Source organism: Xenopus laevis, chromosome 2L, assembly GCF_017654675.1.
Source record: "Xenopus laevis strain J_2021 chromosome 2L, Xenopus_laevis_v10.1, whole genome shotgun sequence".
In the NCBI taxonomy this organism is placed as follows: Eukaryota; Metazoa; Chordata; class Amphibia; order Anura; family Pipidae; genus Xenopus; species Xenopus laevis.
In genome coordinates, this window is record NC_054373.1 from 174,176,106 (window position 1) to 174,192,672 (window position 16,567).

A 16,567-nucleotide genomic window follows, 5' to 3' on the forward strand; every position below is an offset into this window, starting at 1 on the left:
ATGAGGGGGAGGGGCCTCGTATCTCTAGTTACACCTCTACTTGTACCCAGATTCTTGCTCCAGGCCTGTCTTAATTCTTATTAATAACACTCTAAGGGCACAATTGGCCATTTCACCTCCAAATTAGTTTAGGGATGCAGCGAATCCACTATTTTGGATTTGGCCGAATCCTTCGCGAAAGATTAGGCCGAATACCGAACTGAATCCTAATTTGCATATGTAAATTAGGGGTGGGAAGGGGGAAACATTTTTTACTTCCTTGTTTTGTGACAAACAGTCATGCATATGCAAATTCGGGTTCGGCTGGGCAGAAGGATTCGTCCAAATCCTGCTGGAAAAGGCCGAATCCCGAACCAAATCCTGGATTCAGTGCATCCCTAAATTAGTTATTCATAAGGGCTCTTACAGACGATCATTTCAAGCTGTGCTCCCCTGCGTTCCATTTTTATGCATTCAGCCGCAAGGGAACGCAGGAGTAGACACATTCAGTTTTTATCAATGGGGCTGTACTCACACAGGCGTATGTAGGCGCCGAACACCGGAAAATTGCAGCATGTTGCGTCTCAACCTGCATTTGGCGCCTACATGCGCCTTTGTGAGTATAGCCCCATTGAAAAAAACTGAATGCGTCTACTCCTGCGCTCCCCTGTGGCTGAAGGCATAAAAACGAAATTCAGGGGAGCGCAGCTTCAAACACTTGTCTGTAAGAGCCCTAAAGCAGCCAGGGTCGCCATCAGGAGGTACAGGTGGCCCAGGCCTGAAGGGGAGGCCCGGCAGTGCTGCACTTTTGAAAGAGCCGGGCCCCTGTTGACAGCACCGAAGCCGTGTGGCCATTTCCTATGTCACGATCAGCCGAAATGTGGAAGTGCCAGAAAGCCGAAGTCCCGAAGCGACTAAAAGACCCGAAGTCACGAAATCAGCCAAAATGAAGTCCGGAAGCCATGAGTTCAATTCCTCTGAACACCAATTTGTGGGGTGTTTTTTTTTAATCCCCTGGCCACCAATGTTTTTTTTAAAAAATATTCTTTGGGGCTCCAATTTTTTTAACTTGTTAGGGGGGGCTCTGGCACCAATGTTTTTATTTTAACTTTTAGGGGGGCCCTGGTCAGCAATTTTTTTTTTTTTACTTGTAGGGGGGGCCTGACCACCAATTTTTTTAAAAAATTTTTAAGGGGGGCCTTGGCACCACAGTTATAAGGGGGCCCTGACCATCAATAGCTTTTTATAACGTGTGGGGGGGTTAACTTTTTTTAGCGCTGATGTCTGTGTGGTCTTTTAACTGTTGTGTGGAGTGGGCGGAATCTTGGGGTGGGCGGGGCCCCCGTGATTTCTAATGGCAGGCCCTGAAAGCAGCTACAAATGTATGGTCTGATGGCACCACATAAGGTGGTGGACTGAAGGATTAATTAAGGATCCCAAACAAGTAATTTTTTTCTCCAGGCATTGGGAGAAATATTTATTTTTCAGCCAAATCGCCTGTTCAATATCTGATAGGTCCTCGTTCTAATTCCGAGGTGGGCATAAAATGCCATTGGCTGAGGACTGTATTATTATTATTGTTATTAACATGTATTAATATAGCGCCAACATATTTCGTATTGGTCTGTGAATTCAGTGAGAGCATTTCACTTACCCCGGGATGAGCTGATCTTTGGCTTGAGGAGAGAACTATCGGGTCAGTCAGTCTGCCCTACTGGAGAGAAGGTTAATCAGGTAATGATCTGGTTATGTGCTGTATTATAAGGATGTCCTAACTACGGCTAAAATATGGTGGGGTTTACTTATCCTTTAAAGATCAAGTTCAGGGGCGATCCTGTCCATTTTTCCACCTGAGGCGGCTCTCATTTTGCCTCCCCACGGCACTCACCTTTTCAACGCCGGAAGGGGTCGTGGTCGGTCCACGTCGCTTGTGCTCTCTGCACTAGAAGAGAAATTTCCGGGTTGAAAAACGGAAAGTCAGCTCTTAGTTACCAGGAGCGCCATTTTTGCTCTGCCGCCGGAGGCGAGTGTCTCAACTCACCTTATTGGTGGCGAACCCGTGATCAAGTTCAAAGATTCTGACTAAAGAAACTAAAAGAAAAGTAGAAGTCATTGCAATCTCCCTATCCACCAGCTGGGGGCGTGATTTCCACTCTGTCTTTCACACTCTCTATAAATGCAGTTGCCTCCATTGGCCAGCAGAGTCCCTGAGAAATGTCAGTGGACAGACAGACACACAATGAGCGCCTGTGTGCTTGGGAAAGCTCTGGGCACAGTCAGAATCAGCAGAGTGTGCCGATAACACTCCAACAAAAGAAAAAGTTACAGGAACTCCAGCCGGTGCCCTGATCCATGCTGGGCTCTACACTTACTGGATCCTGGTTCTGGCAAGGCTTGGCATGCTACAGACCCACATTCCAGGCATGAGAAAGGACTAACTAAAAGCCTGACCCAGCCCCCCTGCAGATCTGGGAAGCCTGTGCTGTTTCTCTACAACAACAACTGATTGATTTCCCCATTGCTGCTGGGACAGCCAGAAGCTCCCTAACAAGGTAAGGACTACTGGTTATGTGTAGCGACCGGTCCACATTTGCTTTAGTGTTTATTTGTGATCACTTCATTGAAAAAGGCAGATACAGTTGCCCGTGTGAATTGCAGGATCCAATACACAATGTATCACAATGCCCTCCTGCGAATCTTGCTGCTGTTACTTCTGCAATCTAATGTCACATCCAAGCAGTTAACGGCAGGGGCAGATTCGGGGAGATTTAGTCGCCTGGCAACTAATCGTCTCTTCTTGGGGCGACAATCTCCCCCCGAACTGCCTTCCGCCTGCTATAATGAGAAAACGCCAGCGCAATGGCACTTGCGGCACTTCGATTTCCGAAGTTGCCTCAACTTCGGGGGAATTCGAAGCGCCACAAGTGCATTGCCGCAGGCGATTTTTCATTTTAGCAGGCGGAAGGCAGTTCGGAGAGATTGTCGCCCCGAAGAAGAAGTGACTAAATCTCCCCGAATTTGCCCGTGTGCCCCTGCCCTTAAGGGTTTATTCCCCTTCAAACAACTACTTGTTTTCCGATAGATCACCAGAAATAACGACTTTTTCCAATTACTTTCTATTTTCTATGTGTCACTGTTTTTCTAATATTGAAGTGTCATTTTTCACCTTCTAAAGCAGCTCTGGGAGGGGGGGGGTCGCCGACCCTATAAACTGTTCTAAATGAATACTTTTAGTTGATACATTTCTTATCTTTGTCGCTGCTGACTCATTCAAGGCAGCTGTTAGAATTGATACAATAGTTGCTAATACTCCAGAGATGCTGCTGAGAAATGTATCAACTCAGGGGCATATTCATCAAGGGTCGAGTTTCGAATTGAAAAAACTTCGAAATTTGAATTCAAAAAGAGAAGCCGAAATTAAGTCAAAGTTTTTTTGGGTCGAATAGATCTGTTTTCAATCGTTCTAATCAGATTAATAGCGTAATCGATCGAATTCGATTCTAAGTTTTTCCCCCAAAAAACTTTGATTTTTCAAAGTCCACCAATTGACTCAAAATAGGTTCTAGGAGGTCCCCCATAGGCTAAGGGTAGAACTACAGAAACGATTCCGGCGCGTCGCATACGACAAAAATAAGGTAAGTGATGGAATTGTTGCATGGCGTCGCAGCGTTGATTCGACACGACTGTTGGATGCAGACGCAGCGCAATGCGTTTTTATCACTTATCTTATTTTTGTCGCAGTGCGTCGGATAATAGTCCTACCCTAAAACAGCAATTCGGCAGGTTTTAGATGATGAATGGTTGAAGTTGAATTTTTAAGGAGACAGTACATGATAAATTTCGATATTCTAATTTTCAAATTTGAATCGAATTTGGACTATTCCCTAGTCGAAGTACACGAAAAATAGCTCGAAATTCTAATTTTTTTCATTCGAAAATTCACCTCGACCTTTGATAAATCTGCCCCTCAATGTTGCAAAATTGTAGCAGTTCACAATCTGCACCTGAATTACTGAGCTGCCAGACTCAAACACCAGAAACACGAACATTCGGCTTTAAATTTAGATTCTGGAAAAACCGGTAAAAAATAAATAATGGAAAGTAACTGAAAAAGAAGTCTGGGGAACAATCTGAAAACAACTGAACTGAAAAAAAGTGTTTGGAAGGTGAACAAAACCTTTAAAATCAATTTCCTTGTATCAACATGCAGCTGAGGATTCTTATCTTGTATGGGATATATCCGCAGGCTGCCAGCAGTCCATAGAGATTTGCATATTTTCCTCTTTCAGCTGCCGCTGAACTACAATTCCCCTGGCAACTGAAGGGCCGCAGGTGGTCTGGCTATGGGGGGAGATACAGACACAACAATTAAATATGTTAATCAATAGAAAGTGAAGATGGAAGGATCGTGGTCTGTTCCCTGTTCACTTCTAAACACAAGGATGGAGCAGACTTTATTTCAATTTGACATGACCAAGTGTTTATCATGATGAGCAGTCGCTTCTTTAGAGGGGTGAGATCTAGAATAAATCACTCGGATTTCTGTAATATGTAGCCCCTGTGCAGAGCAGCTGTTGTAGGCAGGAAGAATGGGAGAATAATCTATAGCACCCCAAAGATTTCCATGGGAAACCGCAGCTTGGCAATGATAGATCATTCCCAGTGGCAATCGCGATGTTTGGACCTATTTGATAACAATGCACCTTTTTTGTGGTCTAATGATTAGTGAATTTCTCCCATTTCACTTTGCCCGAAAAAATTTTGCGAATTTCACGAAAAATTCCCAAAAAATCTTGAAAATCCAAATTTGTCACCAACGTTTTTAGAAAGCAAATCGCGGCGACATATCGCTCGTTTTGTCTCTGAACAAAACTTTTTGTTCAGAGTCCAATTTTGGACGCGTGTCCGAAAAGTCGCTCGCATCAATTTTGACGCTGGCATTAAAGTCAATGGGCGTCCGAATAGTGTTGACGTGTGAGATTTTGATGCGAGCGACTTTTCTGGCGCGGGTCCAAAATTTTCACTATTTTTTTGAGAATTTTCTCAGTTTTGGAAATTTTTCAGGCAAATTTTCACCGGCGATTCGCAAATTTATTCGCCAGCGGCAAAATGTGTAAATTCGCCGCGAATTCGTAATAGGCAAATCTATTCACTACCTCTGATCTTTAAAGGGCATGTAAAGTGTAAAATAGAGTAAGGCTAGAAATGCTGTATTTTGTATACTAAATATAAACATGAACTTACTGCACCACAAGCCTAATCAAACAAATAATTTATGTTTTCAAAGTTGGCTACAGGGGGTCACCATCTTGTAACTTTGTTAAACATCTTTGCAAGACTAAGACTGTGCACATGCTCAGTGTGGTCTTGGCTGCTTAGGGATCATCATAAACAAAGCTGCTTGAGTTCTGCATGGCTGGGAAGTAAGGTGGGGGCTCCCCCTGCTGTTCATAAGTATGATTGTTTCCCTGCAGAGCAGTTAGGGACCGTCTGACAATTCCTATCCACAGCAGTAAATGAAGGGAGAATTTCACTGCATACGGATTTCTTATAAAAACGGTACACATTTTTTAATTAAAGTATATTGGAGATAGGTTTCTTTTTCATTAAAGAAAGTAAAAGTTGGATATTAGTTTGTAGTTTTTACATGCCCTTTAAATCGTTTGTTCTCCTTTTAAATTAACATTTAGTATGATGTAGACCGTGATATTCTGAGACAATTTGCAATTGATTTTCATTTTTTATTACATGTGGTTTTTGAGTTATTTAGCTTTTAATTTAGCTGCTCTCCAGTTTGGAATTTCAGTAATCCGGTTGCTAGGGTCCCAAAACCCTAGCAACCATGCATTGATTTGAATTAGAGACTGGAATATGAATAGGAGAAGGTCTGTATTAGAAAGATCAGTAATAAATAGTAACAATACCTATCAAATTTGAAGCCTTGCAGAGCATTTGGTTTTTTAGATGGGGTCAGTGACCCCCCACCCCCATTTGAAAGCTGGAAAGAGTTAGAAGAATAGGGAAAATAATTTAAAAAGCTATAAAAAATTAACAACAATTGAAATATTGCTTAGAATTGGCCATTCTATAACATACTAAAAGTTATAGAGAGCTGCTGAATAAAAACTAAATAACTCAAAAAACACAAATAATAAAAAAATGAAAACCAATTGTAAATTGTCTCAGAATATCACTCTCTACATCATACTAAAAGTTAAAGCAGTGGTTCATCTTTAAGTTTTCTTTTAGTATGTTACAGATTGGGCATTTCTAAGTAACTTTTCAATTGGTCTTCATTATTTATTTATTTGCCATATTCTGATTCTTTCTAGCTTTCAAATGGGGGTCACTGACCCCATCTTAAAACAAATGCTCTGTAAGGCTACACATTTATTATTATTGCTACTTTTTATTACTCATCTTTCTATTCAGTCCTCTCCTATTCATGTTCCACTCTTATTCATATCAGCTCATGGTTGCTATGGTAACTTGGACCCTAGCAACCATATTGATGAAATTGCAAACTGGAGAGCTGCTGAATAAAAAGCTAAATAACTCAAAAACCGCAAATAATAAAAAATGAAAACCGATTGCAAATTGTCTCAGAATATCACTCTCTACATCATACTAAAAGTTAACTCAAAGGTGAACAACCCCTTGAAGCCAACTGTACTGCTGAGAAAACCCAGGACAACAGATCCTGGGAACAACAGAGGAAAGATCAATTTAAATTGGTCGATACCCCTTTAAATTGTACAGCACCTCTGATTGGATACCGATGGCTGTGCTGCTTCACCAGTGTTTTAATGTACCCAATGTACTAGAAATATGGAGAGGGAAAGGTTTTATATTTTTATATATATATTTTTTTCTTTTGACAGTTGTTTCCAGTGATATTTTTGGAACTCATGTGGCAGCACCATTGAGAAAAAAAACTGCACTCCTTCTTATCTACTAAAGTGCCTCCTTACAGTATAAAGAGAATGGGGGAAACGGCTCCCCCACAAGCCCCAGCAGGTAACCTTGGAATAGGTGTTGCAGGCGCTGGGCTCCTCGGGGGCGGGTCAGTCACTCCCCGTATTCACAGCGCCATTGTAGAGCGCCTGAGGGCTCGGATTGCCGTGTGCCGCCAGCATCACTTGAATTGTGAGGGTCGTTATGAGCGGAGTCGGGCAGAGAGCTCAGACAGGGAGCGAGAGAACACACTACACTTGCTGACTCTAGTGCAACACGGGCAGGGCCCCAGGAAGAACAACAAACACAACAAGAGCACTTGTGCCCCACCACCTGACTACCACCATCATCAGCAGCAGCAGCAGCACCTGCAGAGAACCGAAGGGAAGGAAATCAATGGGAACCAACAACCTCACTCTTCTAACGGGCTGAACCAGAGGAACTCCGCTCTCATCGCAGTAAGTTACATCTTTGTGCTTCTTGTTCTCCATTTAAACTCCATTTAATCATTAAAAGATGGAAGGCTCTCTCGGCCTAACGTTTTTTTCTTAAAGGGGTGGTTCACGTTCAGGTTAACGTTTAGTATGTTATAGAATGGCCCGTTCTTTGCAACCTTTCAGTTGGTCTTGATTTTTACACAATTATTTGCCTTCCTCTTCTGACTCTTTACAGCTTTCAAATGGGGGTCACTGACCCCCGCCACCAAAAACAATTGCTCTGTAAAGCTACAATTTTATAGTTATTGTTACTTTGCATTCCTTATCTTTCTAGTTAGGCCGAGTGTCGGTTTGAAGGGCCCAGGTCCCACCGGGCTTGCAGCCTCAGGGCCCCCCACACCATCCCCCCACACCATCCCCCAACACGATCCCTTAACACCATACCCCAGGCCCCCCAGCAGCTCTTTGGCGTACGTTTTTCTGGCACTGCAATGCGACCGGAAAGAAGAGGGAGTGCAGGAGCTGGTCTGGGTTGGTGGCAGGATTGGACTGGGCTGACAGGACCCCGGGAAAAACCCCAGTGGACCTCTGGTGTTTGTGGGCCCTGCCGGCCCAGAGCCGCACCCATATCCACTTCTTCATGCCATGACCTCCCTTTGTAGGGCGGTCACGGCAAAAAAATTGCACACATACTCGGTGCAGCATGTATGCGCACAAACACGGCCCTGCGTGCATGCACGGGGGCGGTCCCTGGGGCAGTAGCCCCGGTGGGCCCCAGGCCCCCCATTCCAAAAGAGCTGGGCCCACCGGGTTTTTTCCCGGTGTCCCGTTGACCCTGGTTAGGCCTCTCCTCTATTCATGTTCTGGTCTCTTATTCACACCACTGCCTGGTTGCTAAGTTAAATTGGGCCCCAGCAACCAGATAGCTGCTGAAATTGCAAACTGGAGAGCTGCTGAATAAAAAGTTAAATAACGCAAAAACCACAAATAAAAAAAAATGTGAAAACCAAATGCAAATTGTCTCAGAATATCACTCTCTACATCATACGAAAAGTTAATTTAAAGGTGAGCAACCCCTTTAATAGGTCATGTGGTTGGCCTGTAACAATGGTGAGAAGGTGCAACCAACTTGTATCAGGTTCCAGCTAGAAAGAATATAGGCTGAGAATTTGGGTGATTTTTCCTGGTGAATAAATGGTCAGTTTGTGGTTAATATTCTCAACCCATTTATGTTTCTTATGTTCTTGTATCTGGTGTACAAGCCTGTGGATTTCAGCAAACTGTGAGAATTCCAGTAAGACGTCTTTGTTTACATGTTTCACGTCAGCCCCCGCTACACTGAGTTTTATAGGAAACCCTTTCAAGGCCGAAAGGCTGTTCGCGGTCAGTTTGGCCCGAAAACCTCACCGTACAAATATTTAAAGCATATGGTAACTGTTTCTGAATGAAGAAACACAACTGGTAGGTATGACGCTTTACTGATGCCCTGGGAACACTTTTTTATGAGTTGAAGTCAACACTCCAGATTCGTTAGTGCTGCGTCGTTTGTGACGAGCAAAGTCTGATTAATGGAATGTGACGTAGTCATAACAGATCTGAGGCGAAACCTCGCTAATGAGGTCACAGAAGAAACTGTCACATAAAACTACATGCGAGGATTATGTAAAGTGGGAACTAATAGATAATGTCTTTCATTGCAAGTGTCTGCTTTCTTTAACAGGAAGTGCATCGTAATATGGAATATTTTGTGTTTTTTGCCTGAAAACATTCTATAGATATATAAAGTGCTTAAAAGGGATCCACAGTAATTGTACTCGCTGACCAAATTGAAACAAACACTTCTTTTGTTTAGTTAGAGAAGACATTTCTCTTCTCCCATCCCTGTCCCTTCAACATAACATTAGGGAGAGGCGTCCGCAGACCCCACAATGATTTCATTCCATGGAGGAGGCCATTCTGGTACTTCTCTGTTCTCCAGTGGTGTGAGTCTTACAAACAAACTGGAATGATGTGGTTAGTTAGATGACATGGGCTTCAGAATGGAGTTTTCTGGCCCAAGTTTTGTTCTTACTCACTTGGGGCCTGAAATAAACTTACTATTTCCTCATATACCTGATAAGATGAACCATCATGCTGATGTTGAGCTAATTGCTAGCTGATAGTCTACACAGGGTAGAAAAGGGGAAATGCACATGGTAGAAAGTGAAGATTAGACCCAGAATCTTGAATTTAATTTATTGATTTAATTTGGCTGTGGCTGTGGGATAGCAGGTATAGTAGGTAGAGATGGTGCCTATAGTAACAGTGGATAATAGTCTCTGGGAAGGGAGTGTGACTGTGGGATAGCAGGTATAGTAGGGAGAGATGGTGCCTATAGTAACAGTGGATAATAGTCTCTGGGAAGGGAGTGTGACTGTGGGATAGCAGGTATAGTAGGGAGAGATGGTGCCTATAGTAACAGTGGATAATAGTCTCTGGGAAGGGAGTGTGACTGTGGGATAGCAGGTATAGTAGGGAGAGATGGTGTCTATAGTAACAGTGGATAATAGTCTCTGGGAAGGGAGTGTGACTGTGGGATAGCAGGTATAGTAGGGAGAGATGGTGCCCATAGTAGCAGTGGATAATAGTCTCTGGGAAGGGAGTGTGACTGTGGGATAGCAGGTATAGTAGGGAGAGATGGTGCCTAAAGTAACAGTGGATAATAGTCTCTGGGAAGGGAATGTGACTGTGGGATAGCAGGTATAGTAGGGAGAGATGGTGTCTATAGTAACAGTGGATAATAGCCTCTGGGAAGGGAGTGTGACTGTGGGATAGAAGGTATAGTAGGGAGAGATGGTGCCAATAGTCAGAAACGGAACTAGAGGGGGGCGGGCCCTGGCGCAGGACGCGCAGCCGGGCCCCCCGCCCCCCTCCGTAAACCCGGAACTGGTCGGGATATGCGCGGCGCGTGGACTGCCGGGGGGCCCTGAGGGGGTGCAGGCCCTTGCCCGCTCGCATCCCCTGCTCCCCCGGTAGTTCCGCCCCTGCCAATAGTAACAGTGGGATAACAGTCTTTGGGAAGGGAGTGTGACTGTGGGATAGCAGGTATAGTAGGGAGAGATGGTGCCTATAGTAACAGTGGGATAATAGTCTCTGGGAAGGGAGTGTGACTGTGGGATAGCAGGAATAGTAGGGAGAGATGGTGTCTATAGTAACAGTGGGATAATAGTCTCTGGGAAGGGAATGTGACTGTGGGATAGCAGGTATAGTAGGGAGAGATGGTGTCTATAGTAACAGTGGGATAATAGTCTCTGGGAAGGGAATGTGACTGTGGGATAGCAGGTATAGTAGGGAGAGATGGTGTCTATAGTAACAGTGGGATAATAGTCTCTGGGAAGGGAATGTGACTGTGGGATAGCAGGTATAGTAAGGAGAGATGGTGCCTATAGTAACAGTGGGATAATAGTCTCTGGGAAGGGAGTGTGACTGTGGGATAGTAGGGAGAGATGGTGCCTGTAGTAGCAGTGGCATAATAGCTGTGCTAATTATTATAGCACAACAATTGCTGAAGTGTCATAGTTCAGAGTTTATGCTTTATGAATAAAGTAGACCCCTATGGATTATTTTGCCCCAGGCCCTGCCAGCGCTCAAAGCAGCCTTGAATATTTTTGTTTTCTGCTTTGAAGTCCCGGATGCAAAGTTCTACTTCAGAGGGCTAGATACAGAAAATGTTTCCACAACTGTTCAGCACTGTACAATCATTGTTATCCCAAAATGAACCAACTGATTTATTACACAAATGAGATTACATGCCTGAGATCACCCCCTACCCTTGGCAGTGTTGCCGTTTAGAAATCCAAATAATTGCCCGCATATGGTCACAGAAGCATTAAAAAGCTGAACATTGCAAATTTGGAAATAAAAAAGGGTGGTCGAATGAAAGACTGTGCATTATGCTGAGTTAACTAAGCATGATTAATTTATTTATACATTCCATTTCAACCAATATCCGTTGCTTCGGAGAGACCGGGAAGGGAGATGTGTAACTTGCTTGTGTGTCGGAGCTGTACAGACACCGTCTTGCTCGTTTCAGGCCATTACCTGTAGTTGTAGGTTTGTGCTTCAATGGAACATTTGTAAAGACTATAAAATAAGATATGAGGGTCATTAAGTGTACGAGACAGTAGATATGATTCTATACTAATTAGTTCTGTGGTTGGTATTTAGCAAAATACAGCACTATGACCCGCTATTCCATGTGATTTGGTGCAATTTCCTCATCATTTCCACTACCAGAATGGAACTTTTCACCAGATGATACAGATGTGAGAGAATAAAAGGGATCCTCAGACATGTCAACCCACCTGTAGTAACAGGTCCGTTACCCACTGTAATTTGTAATTTGCACCCAAGATCTAACTTACCTGCACCAAAGAAATTTGCTTCAGAGGAGGTCCTGGTCTGCTTCTTCTGTTGGAGAACCTGTGGATGACCAGAGAGTGATTACACTTCACAGATAAGCTGTGATTTCAGTCATAGTAGAGGGAATTTTTCCACTGTATAGAATCATCACCCAAAGTCCTCCATTATCATCTGAAGCTGGGGAGCAAGGAAGGAGACAGGCCATGACTGGGTTGTGGAGCAGGGGCATGACCAAGGCAGACAAGGGGGTGGGTTAGGCAGGGTTTGCCAAGATGCACCTGGACTTTGGGTTCCTGGTTGGCATCTCTGAGTCTATAGAGTGTAATACAAGTCACGGCTCTGAATTTCATTTTAGTCGATACGACTGGTGCTTCAGGCTCAGAAGAAAAGTCCCTTTTTATTAAAATGAAACAATTTGGAATGGTCAATCCTCCATTGTCTCTTCTCCCAAAACTTTGCTGATCTTTTCATACATAATTTCTACGAAGTCTAGTATTCCACAACAGCTTGCAGTTACAGGAGAACCACCGGTTTCAAAGCAAACATCTGATAAGTTCCGGTGTCTTACTAGGCCTGGTGCCAACCTTTAACCTTTAATTGTCTGACATTAATTAATAAGGTCTTGTATATGTTGCTGACTTCTAGTAAATGGGGTGCTCTTTCTTTTGACTAGCCTTATGTCTTTGAAAGTGTTTATTCATCCAGATCATGATATTCCACAACTAGTACTGATAAATCGAATGGACTGGCCGAGCAACCTTAAAAGCATTGCACCACACATCCAAGAATCTTCTTAAGAAGGGACCAGACCCATAACCTCCATGTAGTGTCCATGCACTGTTCAGCAGACATGGCCACATGCAATAATGACATCTGTTTTTTTTAATTTGCTTTCACTGCACAGGGACGGGGGGACTTTGGTGCACACTGAAGAATTAGAAGTGGCTCATAAAGTATTCAAGGGGCCAAGGAACATCATAGAGGCTATTTCTGAAGTGTGGCTATTCATGTTGTTTGTTTGGCAACTGTTATTGACTGCTGCAGTTCAACAGCTAGATCACCACAGGTTGAAAAAAGGACTTATGGACAATATGGGTATGTTATCTGGTATCTGCTGAAGACCACAACGGTTTAGGAGGACCCTAGCTGAAGCATAGTTGCAGTACATTTTAGATGAGCTTCCACAAGACCATACACATGTTTTCTGTGGGGCACTAGTTAAACCATTGGGTTACACATCCCTAACCTACAACATTAATATAGGTATGGATGCACCCCCAAGCTTATTTCTGTTTTTTTTGTCTGTATTATATAACCGTTATCAGTAAGTATAATATCAGGAACATTTTCCAACCAAGGGTCCTCTTCAAAGGCTGGAGCCCCGTTTGTTCGAGTTCAGGCACCAAAAGCTTTGTGGAAAACCAGAGCCTGAATCCAAAACGCAATAGTTTACTTGCATGAGCCAAGGCTGCTGTTTAACTGCTTCAGAGGTACAGGAACATGAGAAAACTTTTTCACCTTTTGTTCTTCCAGGACTGATGGTAATAAAGGGAGACACATAACTGTACTTTTGGAAGGCTGCATCTCCTTGGGGCCAGCAATCAAAACAAACCAGATTTCTTATATTTGTTGGAAGGGATGGTTTTTTTCATGAATTGAGTATTATTCAGAGCTTGCCCTGCTCTTTGATCACAGAATTTTCAAGTTACAAATAATTGAAGACCGTAAATGGAAGAGAAATTATGGTTTCGTATGATATGGACCTTCAACCGCTTGCCTATGCACACCCTCTAGCAGCTGGTGCCACTCATTCAAGCATCACGTATATCGATGATATATAGTATATTAAGGTCTACGCTTAAGCCATTAAACTTGAAGAGAAAATTTAGGTAAAATGTTTAAACCCCTGCCAAGCAATGGGTTTTGAGGGGTTTCTAGCAACATCATGTGAATGTTAGTTTAGTCAGTAACGCACCGTATGCTAACGCATCGTAGAAGTTCATTTGACTGACCAGGCTATACATTCAAATTGTACGTTGTGTTTTGATTGGAAGTGATACAAGCGCCCAATGCACTCACATTTAGAAACATGTGGGGAGCATCACGACCAACTTAGGACAGCAGAAATGGACAGGTGGTGGTGCTGCTAGGAGGTTGGGGTCTGACTAACATGGTTTGAGAAGACAATTTGGTCCAGCTGTGGTTTTCATGTTTGGTCCACTACTCATCCTATATCAAGCCATCTTAGTTCCCAGTAGACGCATACTAACTTACAGATGCTCACACCAATGCTGGGCCTCTTTACTGCTAAGTTATGCATTCAAACTTATGTTGTGTTTTGATTGTAAGTGATCCAAGCGTCCATTGCACTTGCTTTTAGGAACATGTTGAGAGAATTAGAACCAACTTCAGACACTAGAAATGGCCGGCGGTGGTGGTGGTGATGCTAGGATGTTGGGGTCTAACTAAAATGGTGTCAGACGACAATCTTGTCCAACTTTCATCTGGTATTCATGTTGGGTTAACTCCTCATCCTATAACAAGCCATCTTTGTTCCCAGCAGACACAGTCTAGCTTACAGGTGTTCACACCAGTGGTGGACCTCTTTACTGCATAGCCATTGCTTGGCAACCACCTCCATTAAAGGTTCACTGTTGCGATCCCCTTGACCGTTCTTATTGGTGACCTGTTTGCAGGAGAACTCCCAGGAGCTACAGTGCAGATGATAGGTGGGATTTAATGGTTTCCTCATTGGCATAAAAAGGGGGTTCTAAAACAGTTCCAGAATTCCTTTCTATAAGAAATGAGTGAGTCATATTGGCAGGGTACAACAAATGGGTCAGATGCCCTTCTAGAAAGGGCTCCATCTGCTGAAGTCCTTTCAGTTGGTCAGGGCCCTGTTGGCCACATACTGACCTAACCCCATGTTTTTCTGGATTAGTTTCTTCCATTTAGTAAACTGGCATAAGCGCAAGTTAAAAACAGCTAATAAATAAGGATGTTTTGCCCAGTTTGTGTCAAGTCCATATGGAGATACTTTATACTTCTCTCCTCTGGAAAGAAAATCGTAATTTCCACTGGCATCAACACTACTGTGTTTGGGACACTGAGAATAATGGATCAGTGTTGCTAGAATGTATTTGTACTACAACTCACCTTACGCACATATACGGTTTCTTAACTTGCAGGCGGCTTAAAATATAGCCCTAAACTTCCATGTGCTTAAGGGCAGTGTGTTTTTTATTGGGGAAATAGTATTTATTTATTTATTTATTAGAACAGGGGCAGCTACACAAGGGCTCTTTGGAAGGGGAGCCACCAATATGGTTTTAGTTAAAATGGAAGGAGCCAACACTAATTTAGTTTTGTTTACAGACACCTGTCTCCCTAATTGTAATTTCAGTTGGGATTTTTTTCTAAAGGCTCAGTCGTGAGTGTTGACTATTATAAGCATGTGTTGGCCTTTGTGATAGACGGCTTAGAACCAATTGCTAGTCTATAAAGGTCTGGGGCTCTCTGAGTTGGCACTTGCTTTGTTGTAGGCCTTCAGTTAGGGTAAAGTTGATCTGGTGAAGGAGTCTAATAAGGGGGTTATTTTTCAAAGGTCGAATTTTAGAGTTTTGTATACCTTGAATGAACGCACAACTCGAAAAAAAAATTAAATTTTTTTTTTAAAAAAAAAACTCAAATGGAAAAAACTTGAATCATCGAGTTTGGGGTTAAGAACCCAAAAATTCAAATTGATTGAGTTGTCGGTGGGAAAGAACTTGAATTGATCGAGTTTTCGGCCACAACCCATGACCTGACAGGTATTTTTGGATTCTCTAAAAATTCCAGTTTTTTTAACCCAGAAATGTGAATTTTGAAAAAAAAAAAATAAACTCAAAAACTTGTATTTTCGTGGAAAACACAACTCGATCCTCAATGAATAACTCCCTAAGTGTCATGGTAGTACCATCTTTTTTATATATATATTCTAATTATGGACTGTATGGATTTTAAAAGTTAATTGGGGGTCTAATACTGTATAGTACATTGTTTAACACCCATCTCCCGGGGACAGGAGTAAAATGTTGGGTGTAGAAAGTTTAAATAGAAGGCTATCCATAGGAGAACTAATAACTGTATAATTATAAATGGCTGTTGGGTCTTTTTTGGGAGGTTTTGTTTCTATCGTCTCTCATGTCTGTATCTATGTATCATCTGTCTATATCTATCTAACATCTATATGTATATATAAACATATATCATATCTTATCTATTTCTATCATCTGTATATCTGTGTATCTGTCATCTATCTATCCTTTCTTTCTTTTCTTCTATCAATACAAGCTGTAGCTCAGCATAAGCTGGAGGGCCCCATCACCAGCCCACTTTATAAACCCCCATATCTAACATATATAAGCTCATCCCCTCTCTCACCCTGTGAAAAAAAATCTTGCAGGCACAAGTTTCACCCACATGTTCTTTTTACCAATAGTTTCCATTAATAAATCCCTGTCATTTCCTGCTTTCCCCCAAGGCCTGTATTTATTGGGCATGGAAAGATGCTATAAATAGTAGCCCAAAAATAAAAATAATTACTTAAGTGTCGGCTCAACAAACGAACACAGGGCCGGAGAGATTAATGGGGGCAGTTCTATGCATTCATCACTATGCAAAGGTTAATGAGTCTGTGCCTGAACATAGTGGAGTACACTAGTGAACTTCTCTAGCTATGAAACAAGTACAAATCACTCTTCCTGTTTGCCTGGGGGAAGCTATTTCCTGGTACTCACCTGCCTGCAGCTACTTCC

The 16,567-nt window shown here is 42.7% G+C and overlaps 1 protein-coding gene across 1 annotated transcript in view; it reads left to right on the forward strand.

Moving 5' to 3' along the window:
* Positions 1-1,659: 1,659 nt before the first annotated feature.
* maml2.L (mastermind like transcriptional coactivator 2 L homeolog) overlaps positions 1,660-16,567 on the forward strand; it is a 116,923-nt gene continuing 102,015 nt past the window's right edge. Inside the window, exons 1-2 of the mRNA XM_018247769.2 lie at positions 1,660-2,531; positions 6,861-7,391. Coding sequence (XP_018103258.1) covers positions 6,963-7,391 — 429 coding nt within the window. The 5' untranslated portion in view covers positions 1,660-2,531; positions 6,861-6,962. The remainder of the gene's footprint in view (positions 2,532-6,860; positions 7,392-16,567) is intronic.